This window comes from Colius striatus, chromosome 2, assembly GCF_028858725.1.
Source record: "Colius striatus isolate bColStr4 chromosome 2, bColStr4.1.hap1, whole genome shotgun sequence".
NCBI classification, from domain to species: Eukaryota; Metazoa; Chordata; class Aves; order Coliiformes; family Coliidae; genus Colius; species Colius striatus.
In genome coordinates this window covers 109,853,312-109,866,603 of record NC_084760.1, presented here as the reverse complement: position 1 = coordinate 109,866,603, position 13,292 = coordinate 109,853,312, and the positions used below count along the sequence as shown (strand labels likewise).

At 39.7% G+C, this 13,292-nt stretch overlaps 1 protein-coding gene across 2 annotated transcripts in view; it reads left to right on the top strand.

Moving 5' to 3' along the window:
- PHACTR2 (phosphatase and actin regulator 2) overlaps nt 1-13,292 on the top strand; it is an 81,527-nt gene that overhangs the window by 26,320 nt on the left and 41,915 nt on the right. For both annotated transcript variants that reach the window (XM_061989052.1, XM_061989051.1), the window contains exons 2-3: nt 470-637; nt 11,351-11,431. In XM_061989052.1, the coding sequence (XP_061845036.1) occupies nt 470-637; nt 11,351-11,431 (249 nt within the window). The remainder of the gene's footprint in view (nt 1-469; nt 638-11,350; nt 11,432-13,292) is intronic.

Genomic DNA, 13,292 nt, shown 5'->3' with positions numbered 1-13,292 from the left:
CACTGCCAGAACAGTTATCTTTACAGCTTGTTTAAGAAGGGATTCATTTCACTCAGAAGAAATAGTTTATGTTTTTACATTACAAGGGTTTTGTTTTCTGTGTGATGACAGCTAGTTATGCAGCTTTACCAAGGACAGGGAAAAAGCCACCCAAATATATGTGGAAAGAAATTCTCCAGTAGCAATGGAAAACTGCAGAACGCTGCAGATGTGCCAGATGCATGTAGTGAGAAACAGGTTCTGGCCTGCTGCAGTTGAGGTGCTGGGCAGCCATGAAGCCCAGAGCTAGCTGAGGTGGGGACTGTTTTGCAACCATGGGCTGTGATCAAGTGCTGCTTGGCTACCTTCTGGAACAGAAAATACGTGGACTCACATACAGCCTGTTGCAAGCTGACAGTGAAAGAGTTTAGCTGTCCAGTACCATTTTCTTTTCCATCCTCAGTTATGTTTACTTTTCTTGTTTATGCAGTTGATGGTTTGGATAAGGCTTCAATTGCTAACTCGGATGGACCAGCCCCTGGATCCCAAACTCCCCCCTTCAAGAGGAAGGGCAAACTCTCCACCATCGGCAAAATCTTTAAACCTTGGAAATGGCGGAAGAAGAAGACTAGTGACAAATTCAGAGAAACCTCAGCAGGTATGTTTGTGGCTCTTCAGTGGAAAAGAGTAGAAAACACTGTGATGATTTCCAGAGTAATATTTGAAATAGTGGAAGAAGATGTCTGGTGACAAATTCAGACAGTCAACAATTGTCTTTGACCCTTCAGTGGCAAACAGAAATAGTAGAAAACCCTCTGATGACTTTGTGGAGTAATACTTGAAAGACTCCTAGAGCTTGTTAGATGGTAGGGATTATTTAGGCACAGTATTCGACCTGCAGAGAAAGTGTTAGATCCTTGGGAAGGGAAAACCTAACCTTCTGTCCTGAATTTATCACCATAAAGATTCAGTTCACTTGTTTACTGTACATTGTATACAATATTATTTTGATTTGATGGTACTCTATTTTTTCAACTAAGAAACACCAGGTTTTGCATTATATGTCCTCAAATATGTTGGAAATGTCTCTCTATGCTGATAGTCAATGACTTGGGTTTTGAAACAAACCTTGCCTTCATGGGGACAGAAGTTTAGTCTGCTCAGAGGGGAGAAGCAGACATGGCCCAGCAACAGAACAAGGATCAGCTTTGTGAACACTGCCTTCATACAGACTGCTCTGTCCCTTCACTCCCCCATTGCCAAGGCTTGAAGAATGGTCTGAAATAAAATGCTGTGATTAAGTTATATTCTTTCTGAAAAAGAGAGCTGGAATTCAACTAGCTAAGCGTATTTTCTTGGTGCCACCTGAGATGCTCTAAAGTGCCCTGTCACCCTCCCAGAACATTCTGCATCATATTTGCCATCCCTCTGTAGACATCTTCAAAACCCTGATGCATCTCAAGTGACTGTAGACACCTATGTTTAGGAAGCTGAATGCCACTCTGTGTATATGTATGTGTGTCTGTTTCTGTATGTCACAGCTCTGGCAAGCTCTCTCCTGAAAAACCCAAAACTTCTGGTTTGAGATTCAAACATTTGATGCTGTGCTTTTCTAAACTTGCGACTGATCAGAGACTGGTGAGCATCTGTGAGCTTTTCAGATTCATAACCACAGCACAAGACTTCTGTCCACTGTCTTCTCTAGGCAATAAACGCAATACTAGTCTCCTGAAGTGTCCTCGGTAGGCTCTCCTGAACTCTCAGGGTACACTGCTTGATATTTTAAACTCATAGCAACCTCTGACAATTACAGCAAGGAACTGTATGGTTTTGCAGTGTAACTTCTAAAACGTGCTTTATTTTACACAAAAGACAAAAAAGAAGCCACCTTCTCTGGTGTATTTGTCATTCCAGATATCAGCTGAAGTTTTGGACAATCTTTCTGAGATCTTAAAATCTTTCTGTCAGTCTCTCTCTCCTTTTTTTAAGTGTACCAGGTACCCTGCAACAAAGCCCCCACAATTTCTTCCTCTACTGCAATCAAAAAAACCCCCTCAGTCCAATGCCTTCATTGCTTCCAGTTTCCTTCAACTTCCCCAGTACTTTTATCATATTGTTAGAACAAAGTTAGTACTAATTAGTGACTCTTGAATGTTCTGCAGCTACTGTTGGACAGGTATGTGATTTTTATATGCAGTGAGTTCTTCAGAATCATCACTGTTCATGAGCTATATCTACAGATTCCTCCAAGTGACACAACATATTAGCATGTGTTAAGTTAGTATGCCATTAAATAACCATACTTGTGTCATTTTGCAGTTATTTTCTACAAATTAATAACTGGTAGATTCATGTTAAAGACAGTATTTATGCTGTACTGTCTTTCTTTAGAGGGCCTCAGTCTAACCTTAGAAGCGTGACACATCAATTGTTATGATACCAAGTCAAAGCATGTGTTCATATGTCTTTTACAAGAGGAAATTAGGCACCAAAAAAAAATCAACATTTCAAAAACTACCTCCTTATTTACTGACTTGTACTTAATTTACCTGTCTTGTTTATAATGTTGTGGTCTCTTCAGACTTTTCAAGGCTGTGGAGAACCCAAAGCTCCCATTGGCACTGACTTCAGATGGAGTTATTCAGGACAGTTTGTCTCAAGGCGAGGACCTAAAAAATGGAGATGGCTACCAGTAGATGTAATGGACAGAAAACATTAAATAATCTCAGAACTGTACCGAAAATCAAACTTGAAAATTGTGCTATAGATATAAATAGACAAACTTTGAGTCACAAAATTGTTTTTTCGGGTGCCATACAGCTATATTAGTCAATGATAAGGGTTGTTATTTCTGTCCCTAAACACCTCTGCTTTTGTATACCTAAACCATCAGAGTAAGGTGCTGTTAGCATAGTAGCAGAGTATGTGTAATGTTTTACATTGAGTCTGATTTTGCCACTGTGTGCTCCCAATGCACAGCTGTATTTATTACTCTTAAGAAAGAGATAGTTATTGGGAAGCTGTGTCCATCTTAAGTACCATGAAACTAATTTTCAAGTGATAATTTGTCTGCCCAGGTCTCTCAGCTGTGTCTGTTTACTTCCACTCTGATGTTGACATCAGTTTTCTGATGAACAGGTCACAAACATGATCCATCTAAACACAAATCCAGCAGAAGTAGTTTTCACACTTCTGCAAAGGTAACCCCTTGGGTTTGTGTCCTGACATTGTGGTAACTACCAACAGAGAACACTGGAGCAGAGAGGAAAAACAGACCTACCCTTTGGATGGCTTTGGATTTTGAAAACCTGACCTGATCTAGGTGACCCTGCTTCTGCAAGGGGGTTGGACTAGATGATCTCTAAAGGTCCCTTCCAACCCCTACCATTCTATGATTTCAGCTGTGATTTTGCAACACTGCCTTTCAAATCTGCAAACTTAGAGTGATACAGACCTCCTTATCTTTTTTTCAAAGCAAAAGCTTTATTTTTGTGATTGATCTTTTCTTGAGAATGGAGAGCACCAGTGTGCAAGCAGAAATCTGTAAAAGTTAAGAGAATTTGCGCTACAAGTTGTCAGAAGAAGGTCAAGAGTTGGTGGGGAAAGATAAGCACAGTCCATAGATCATGTAAGTGAGAGCTCTTTTGGTCAATTGAACACATGATTATATATAATTATGTATCAAAAAGTGGAAGTTAATAATCTGCACAGTGAAGTGTCTCTGAAAATGCTGTATGGCAATAGGGAAAAAAAATCAATGTAGGAGGAGGTAACATTGGACTAATTGAAGTCCCAGCTCTAAGTCCAGTCATGAGATTTCTTGTATTTAATAGTCCTTTTGTGGCAAAAAGCAACTAGAACAATTGATTCACTAAGTGCTTAGTATATCTTGTGTATCTGAAGTACCACCATATAGACATTTAAATTATCCTGAAAAACTTTTCATCTCTTATTCCATTGTTTATCTAGCATCCTGCTCGATAGCCATGTAGTACATGCCAAGCTTTTACACAGTGAAGACTTTATGATATTTATTAACATAATGTAAAATAGCTAATAAAACACAGAACCATTCTAATGCTCTGAATGATATAGACTACAGTATCTCGGTGCCTGTGTAGTCTGTGAGGAGTAAATATGCAAAATCTCATGCACGTTTTAGTGAAAAGGACTTAAGATGTTACACAGGAGGCTTGGGAACTCCTGGTATTTTTTCATTATTTAGTAGATTGATTTTTTTTTTGTCTCAGTGCATGTGCCTTTTTAATAAGGTTCTGCTTATTCGTCCTGCTACACTGTAAAATTTGATTTATTTAGGTGGAATTGATAATAAACTAACCATGAACCAGCAATGTGCCCTTGTGGCCAAGAAGGCCAATGGCATCCTGGGATGCATCAAGAAGAGTGTGGCCAGCAGGTCAAGGGAGGTTCTGCTCCCTCTCTACTCTGCCCTGGTGAGGCCTCATCTGGAGTCCTGTGTCCAGTTCTGGGCTCCTCAGCTCAAGAGGGACAGAGAACTTCTGGAGAGAGTCCGGCACAGGGCCACCCAGATGATGAGGGGACTGGATCATCTTTCATACAAGGAAAGGCTGCAGGAACCAGGGCTGTTTAGTCTGGAGAAGAGGAGACTGAGGGGAGATCTTATTAACATTTACAAATATCTAAAGGGTGGGTGTCAGGAGGGTGGGACATCCCTTTTTTCTATAGTAGCTAGCATCAGGACAAGGGGTAATGGGATGAAGCTGGAACATAAAAAGTTCCACTTAAGAAAAAACTATTCCACTGTTGAGGTGAGGGAGCCCTGGCACAGGCTGCCCAGAGGGGTTGTGGAGTCTCCTTCCTTGGAGGTCTTCAAGACCCGCCTGGACATGTTCCTATGCAACCTGATTTATGTGACCCTGCTTCTGCAAGGGGGTTGGACTAGATGATCTCTAAAGGTCCCTTCCAACCCTACCATTCTATGATTCTGTGAATTCTACAATCATTTGACATTTTTCAGCCATCACAATATTTAGTGCCTTTTTTTTTACCTTCAAGTGAAACTGTTGGAGCTATGTAATATCTGAAAATACTGACTTCCACCTCAAAAATAGCAAGATTGACTTTCTAAGCTAGGGAGATGAAAACAGATCTAGACGGTATGGTAGTAAGAGATCTAAAAAGAAAGGAAAGGTTCCTAAATTATTTTGGGAAGTTTAATATTTCAAATTTCATCTGAAAGTTCTGTGACTCTCAAGATGTAACCTACAAATTCAGGCATTTATATGAAAGTTGCACAGGAGCAGTTCTCAGAGTTTTAAAGTTGAGAAAGAAGATTGTGTCCAAGTATTGACTGATCAAGTGAAGATTTGGAGTAGCTCTTCAAGACAAATATAGTTCATATTCTTGTGTAGGTATTATTGATGTTTACCATACCTACATATGAGATGCACACTTTCTCCAAAGTCTGACTCTGGAATGGACATACCTTTCATTCATGGTAGTTGCTCAGCAGTAGTATTGGTAGCACTCATAGTGCTGTGCCAGGCAAAGTCATTTATGTGTTCACTTCCAATGCCCTCCTGCAGTTCCTCCTTGACATCCCCACCAATTTCTATATAGAAATAACAGGAATAAATCATAGTGTTCTGCAGCACTAAGGACAAAGGTTATGTCTCCAGAAACAGACAGATACCAGTCCCAGCTGCACCACGAATAAACTATAGCTTTTCAGGGCAAATCAGGTTAGCTTGCAATGAAAGCATATTTTACATACTTGAGGACTGTGTCACTGCCAGGAAGCCCCAGAGCTATAAAGAGATACTTGTTTTCTTTTCAACTTGTATGTAAGATATGGAATCAGTTACATTTGTGTATGTGCTTCATTTGAGTCTGGAATTTGAAATGAGGAGTAGTTTGGATTGCATTCATCCTGCCTCAGGTGGTAGTTTTGGAAGATGGAAGGAGGAGGAATAGTTAACCCTGTATTTCTTAAGAAAGCAGACCCAGGACCAACAGGTCCTGAGAAGACACAAATTGCCCCTTGTCGCACGCTACCTGACACAGGAGAAGAAACTTGCTTATCCAACTTAGGAAGAAATGGGAGAACATCCATACAAAATAAAAACCCTGCAGGAAATCTTCAGACTACTTGATCAGAGAATTATTTACATTATGGAACGTGGCCTGCATGTGTAGTTATGTGTGGATGTGTGCATCTTACATGCAGGAAGTCCAAGAAGAAGTGGCCTCAGATTGTGCCAGGGAAGGTTCAGACTGGATATGAGGAGGAATTTCTTTACTGAAAGGGTTGTCAGGCATTGGAAAAGGCTGCCCAGAGAGGTGGTGGAGTCACCATCCCTGGAGGTGTTTAAGAGATGGGTGGATGTTGCACTTATAGAAATGGTCTAGTGGTTGATAGGGCTGGGACAAAGGCTGGACTCAATGATCTTAAAGGTCTCTTCCAGCTGAAATGATTCTACAGTTCTATGATTCCTGGCCTGAGACCATGGGAGACAGTATAATGATCATCACATTTATTGCCTATTCTCTTAACAGGGCTGCAACCTGATAAATCTGAGTGCAGCTAAAGAAAGTTTCTTCTAAGGCAAGATGCAGGCTATTTGAAAGAATAGCTTTATTATTGCTTCCTCTGGGTTTTTAATAGGCTTTTTGAAGTAGATTCTTGTGAGAGCCTTGCCAGGGAATGCACCATGCAGTGCTTTCACAAAATCTCACGTGACTCTTTTATACTAGCAACTGAAAGATACTCATAAGCAACAAATATCTCAAACATCAAAAAAAGATGTTCCACTAGATGTGGAAGTATTTGTCCTAATGTGGGAATGATGGTTGGCATTTTTTTTCCTTTAGCAACATATTTTCCATACTGGATCTAAGAAAATCTGTTCTCTGGGCACTGGGTTTGTGCTTTCTGCCTAGAGGGCTTTCAAAATTTAGTGAAAACAAACAGAAAATGGCATCATGTCAAGGGTTTCTTCCCTCCACAATGTTTTGCTGTGAAGGAAAAGAAGGCAGCAGTTTTTGTCTTGGCACAAAGTAGGTACCACTTCAAAGCTCCACTGCAAGAGTATATGCAGACAGGGAGCAGAAGGCAATTTTATCTCTCACTAGGTCAGAGAAAAATTACAAATCAGAATTTTCTCAAGCTTCTCTTGGAAGAGCAAAACTAAAGACTGGCGAGTATCCAGAATCTCACAGAACTTTGTGAGCCAGAGAAGGGGTTTTAAGGCTTCCTGAGAATTGTAGCTGCTGAATATCACTAAGCAGTCTGTTTTGAGGGGGTAAGGAGGGAGGGATGGAAACTGCTTTTTGAGGTAAGCTCATCTTAGTGATGCTATTATTTGTATTGGGCTTAAAATGCAGATATTTGTTTGGGCAAGTGAGATCTACTCAAGTAAATGAAGGCTGCATACAGTGCAATAAACTCCTATGCTTTGTAACAGTTACACTTGAAGTCAGTCCGAGCCTTGCTTTTGACTGCAGTAGAGGAAGGGTTTTGCAATGGGATGTTTTGAGCCTGTATGATGTCTGAGAGTGGAGCCTGCCTCACCTCAGCCTTCCTCAGCAGGCAATAACTGATAATCAATTCCAGTCAGGACTGACATGTTTGTGTAATCAATCTCAATACACACATGTGTACAGACAGAGAAATTGATATTTCCATTGTATTATTGCTCAATGTCATAAACAATAACTTGCTGTTAATGTTGAAATATTATATACACACTTTTGTATACACACCTATATATCATATATATCCCAGATGTATGTTAAGATACATATATTCACAGAGACATACACACCCACATCATTATATACACATATGACAGAAAATATTTGTAGTAATAGCATCAGCTAGTGACTCAGCTTAAGAATGTCCACATGATGATGATACAGCTAACAGTATTTTATATATATATAAATGTTCCAGGATATTACTAGTCATCTACTCCTGAGTGAGGAATGGGTAATAACTTACAAGATCAGAGATCACAAAAATGATGCTCAGCAGGAATAGAGAGGCAAAGGTGTGCTTATGGGAGGAGTAGATGGGTAGTGTATTGTGGCAAGTTTTCCTGGAAGAAGAACGAAGAGAAGAGAGGTAGGTCTGGAAACCAAAGATAGAAATCTAGACTTCTTCAAGTGAAGGAGTAAGATCCAGATGATGAAGTTGTGACAAAGGGGGGACAATGGTGAAAGCACCAAATTACAGTCCTCTCCCTGTGCCAGACTCAGGAGACTGAACTGTTTCTCAGTGATACCCATCCCAGGTTGTTCAGGCAGATGATAACTCTTCATACAGTGGTCTATGCCATTATCTCAGCAGCAGATGGCCAATACTTATTGGTTAGATATTTTGAACCATAAGTAGGCAATTCAACTAGAATTCCTATGCTTTGAGTGGTTTGATTAGTTGGTTTATTCATCACAATTTTAATGTGGGAAATTACACTTGAAAAGATAGCTCACTAAACAAATGTCAGCATGTTTGATAATACGACTTTATCTTTCTATGCCACAAGTGGTCTATCTATACAGTGATGTTAACACCTTTGCATTTCACATGGGCATCAAGGAGAAAAACACTGTCTTTGGTTCACTCACTTGCTGGGGTGACATTTGGGAAAACTGGGAGTTTTCTGTTCAAGTTAAGGTCTATATTGTTCCTTATTGTTCTGGGATATGGAATGAAAAGTAAGGTTAAAAATTTAGGCAAAGAAACAATTAATAGAACACAATACAGTCAGTATCCTAAACGAGGCAAGGATGGCAAAGGTAAAACACATAACAAGCAAGTGCTATCTGCACACCCATCAACCTTTGTTCAAATATTTGCAGACTTCTGAAAGCTTGACTTTGTACCTCTCTTATTTTAAAATGGTTTATTGAAACATAGCAGTAGTCAAACGTGATTAGCTCAGCTTGAGACCCTTAAAGCTCAGTGCGGTTGGACTGTGATAATCAAAATATTTGACTGTGTAAATGTAAAATGTGTAGTTCAAAGTCTGTAATAAGCAATTAATTATGAGTCCATCTTGACTAAATAGCACCCAATTGATAAGTAGACTGGCTACTCATTCCTCTCACACAGGGAGACGTATTCCTGGTCACTTTGATTTAAATTAAAATTCTGCCTTTTTCTTTGTAGGAATTAAAATGATGATGCTCATAGTCAATACTAGAATAATTTCTAATGTTATTTCTGTGGGCTAAATACTATTTTAAATAAATTATCTTTTTAAGCTGAATTAACTGAGCTTAATCAGTTCAAATAAAAACGCCACTCATAGCTAGCATTTTAGATGATGAGGGATTGGGGCTTAAGCTTCTTATCTGTTCATAAATTCTCTAATCTGGGAAATGGAGATAGTCAAGTCTAAGGGATGTTATGAAACCTATGCAATGTTTTGAGGCCTTCCAGTAAAAGTGTAAGGAGTTAATGTCTTTTAATGCCAATTGACATTTTCCGTGATAATTAATTCAATACAGTTGCTAATTTAGTGTTGTAAAACTGAAAATACATATCATTTTCATTAGGGAGAGACAGTGATGGAGGGTTCTTGAACTTGATGGAAAGAGCATGATTGTTTTCAAGTTGCATTGAGTCCCACAATGAAATAGATGAGAGATCATCTCCTTTCATTGTCCCCCAAAAAACAAAGGTAAAGAGCAAGCAGAGAGGAGGAACAGTAGGAAGAAAATAGCCCTTGTATAGCTGGAGTAATAATAAAATACCTATATTGCCAGCAGCAAAACAAGTGTAAAGTCTTTACAGATAAAGTACTAATCCTTGGGGTGTATGTCAAAGGAGATTTCTCTCTGCTTGTAAGTACACCCACTTTTAGAAACATTAAGATGCTTCATCTGTGTCTGCCCACAAAGTCCTCTGACTTCATGGCCGTCCCTTCTCTTTTAAAGCAGTCTTTGTGGAACTGAGTATTCAGCTACGTGAAAAACTCTTTGCAAGGAGAGGGCGTGCTGCTGTACTTAGTTTGCCATGCCAGTGTGTGACACACAGTTGCAAGGCATATACTTTAAGAAAATAATGAGGAAAAACTGGAAAAGCTCCTTCATATTGTCAAATGTGATTTGAACACCATGAAGATTTGACCTTTAACAGACAAATCCCACAAAGTACCTGTGTGTATAGACAGATCTAATGCCAGCGTATGGAATCTTGAGCTTACATTCATGAGCTGTTGATCTCACAGGCATAGGTAGCTTGAACTGGGCCAGTCAACACAGTCAGTGCCCCCAGTTGCTCTACCAGGATTTGGTGCTATTTTGTCAGGGAAATGTATCTCATGTGGAGCAGTTGCTGAATTCTCACAGTTTGCAATGTGAGAAATAAACCCAGTGCTGTAAATCTGAGAAATGCAAAATCTACTTCATCTTGCGTGCAACCATCCCCTCCCCTGACAGAGACAGGGAAGCCGTGAGCAGTGATGCCTTCAGGCATCTTGAGGTCTGCCAGCCTGGTTGTGAGTCAGCAGTTGGAGTTACCTGCTGTGGGGAAAGATGTTTTGCTATGCACAGAGGGTGACTTTTTCAGAAGAGGCAAAGTGAGCCGTCCCTCCACCGTATGGCTGCTCACTCCAACTGGGCTGGCGCAAGTGAGATTGACAGTACCATACTTCTTACATACAGCAATTGGACTGGCCCTGGAGAGTGATTGGATTACCAGAGTGTTTGAATGAGTTGATGAGATTAACCCTATCCCATGTCATTAATAGGATGAAGTCCAGCACGGCTGAAGCTTTGCCACGTGTCCTCAGCTTGAGCTTCAAACATTGCTTGAGTTGGGATGTCTCTCTCTAAACAGAATCAGGATGGGAGATTACTGTTATTCCCTTTTAGAACAGAACTTTTTAGCTTCTGATTAAGGTTATGGTGGGGGAATTTTGTTTTCCTTTAAAACAGTTTGCATGTGACAAAGGCTGCTCTGTGAGTTACTTGCTCTGAGCAGGCTTTGTCTCTCCCAGCTATAAACATCTACAAGCAGATGGAGATAACTCCAGCTGGCCTAGTTAACCCAGTCAATGAGAAAGAAGTCTTTTCATGTGTTAGATGCCTATGCTAGCATGAGTTCAGTTCCACTCAGGAAGTACCTTTTCCATTGACAGTTCTAGAAGCCTCACAGAACCTTCACTTGGCTAAAGATATTGGATCATATGAGTCTCCATCTTCTGTGCCTGAAACTGTGGGACAGTATTTTCAGTGTCCATGGAAATCCAGACCAGTTCTCCTACAGAATCGGAGGAAACGAGATTTCTCAGTGTTTCTTTAAAATCTTTTCTCTCTTTCTGCATTTCTCACAAGCATCAGCAGTACAAGAATAAATCTATTCTTAACTCTGCTTTTTCTTTAGTGTTGGAAAGGAAGATTTCGACAAGACAAAGCAGAGAGGAGCTGATAAGAAGGGGAGTGCTGAAGGAAATGCCCGAGCAAGGTGATAACACATTGACTAGAATTTAGCTCCTAAGTGCTAAACATGGATGATAAAGCCACTATTGTATTGTTTCCATGTAGTATAAATAGGTATGAGGAGATAAAGCTGGAGAGTGTGAGAGGTAATTTCGAACCAGTTGACAAACAACTAAAGTTGGAGTGAAGAGGTACACCATCTGACTTCTGGTTATATCTTTTAAGTATTTTGATGTTCCCTGTAAATAATGTGACTCTTGTGTTTCCTGCTTGTTGTTTGCCAGGTTGGGTTTTTTTTGAGTTAGTGCTTAATGTATTTTTTGAGTCAAGATCTGCCTAAAGCAACCTGAGTAGAATATAAGACATTTTGACTGAAAAATTAGAGACTTTGGGACCCCAAGCAATTCAATAGCATCCATTTCAGGTATCAAAAAGTGCCAGTCCTGCGGCTGTACAGATCCCACCACTCTCACACAGGCCACATTTACAAATGGGCATAAACATAAGACTATGAGGAAGACACTGTTTCTTTCAAAATGCTGTAAGGTTAGGAATTGGTATTGACCAGAATTTATGTTTCAAAAAGTATGAGTAAATGACAGCTAACACTCAAGTGCTGCATCTGGTTGTATTTCTTGTGGTATTCTTTCTAATGATCTATAACTCTAAATCAAAGTCAAAGTGAGTAAAATGATTTTCTCTAGCTTAAAATGAAACCATTTGTCACTTTATCAAGTAGTCTAAGGACTCCATGATTTCAAAAAAAATGTTTTTCTCCTACAAATTGTGTTAGCAGCCTAAGCTGAAGCATCATGAAAGTATCAATGTGTATGGTTTCTATCATACACATTGATATTTAGAAGTAAAGGTTGACATGTGACGTCCCATGTCTTAAACGTGTTTCACTGATTACCAGGCTATGACATTCAGCATAGCTGCCCCCTCTGAACTTGTCTCTATCACTGTCTTTGGCTCAAAACAAGGCATTTTGTACATCTGTGAATGTTACATTCTTTGCTACATGATTTGCTGCCTGACTTTGTTCATTGATGGTTTTAAGTTGCATTTAAACTGCTGGGACAGTTAATGAAATGTGTTAATGTTTCAGGTTGGTTACAAGCAGTCTGAACATAGATACTATAATCTGTGCTAAAAATATGTATGCTTTGGTCATTTGTGTGACCCTCTGTTCCATTTTTCAAAGAGGATGGAACTTTGGATCCCTTGTGGAGATCTATCAAAGTGAGGAAAGGATATAGAGATGAAAAAATTTGCCTCCTTTCCTCCAATCTTAAGAAGACCATCAATCCAGTCTGTGTTGCCTTCATCATATTGTGCTTCTTGTTTGATAAAAACTACAGTTTTGAAGGAGCACTTTGAAAGAATATAGTAGAAGGTGGAGATATGGGAAAGACGGTGGTTGAGCAGTCAGAAGGAGTAACTATGGAGCTGAAAGCTAGACGAGGAAATTACATGGAGTCTTGAAATGTGAGAGGTAAGAAATGTAAAGAAAGACAGTATTTCACATGGGAAGAGGAAGAATGAAGTGGCAAGTACCACTCGGAGGCAGGAGGTGTTTGCAGAACCATGACATGAATATGTGAGAATGCCACATATAGAGGCAGAAAGAATGGATTTTTTTGAACATGTGGAAGAGAGAAGCTGAAGAAACTGAATGCTGTGGTAAGTTGTCTTGTGTGACTGTCATCTGTAGTGAATGAGACAATGTTAAAAAGGCAAAACACGTGTGTTTTTACACATCAACTTGAAATTAATGTGTTGATGAGAATAAAACCGTCGACTTAACCCATGGAGCAACCCAAGGTGACAAGGGAGGCTGTGCATAATTGTGTTGAAACCAGGGGAATACTAAACATCCAGGTCTG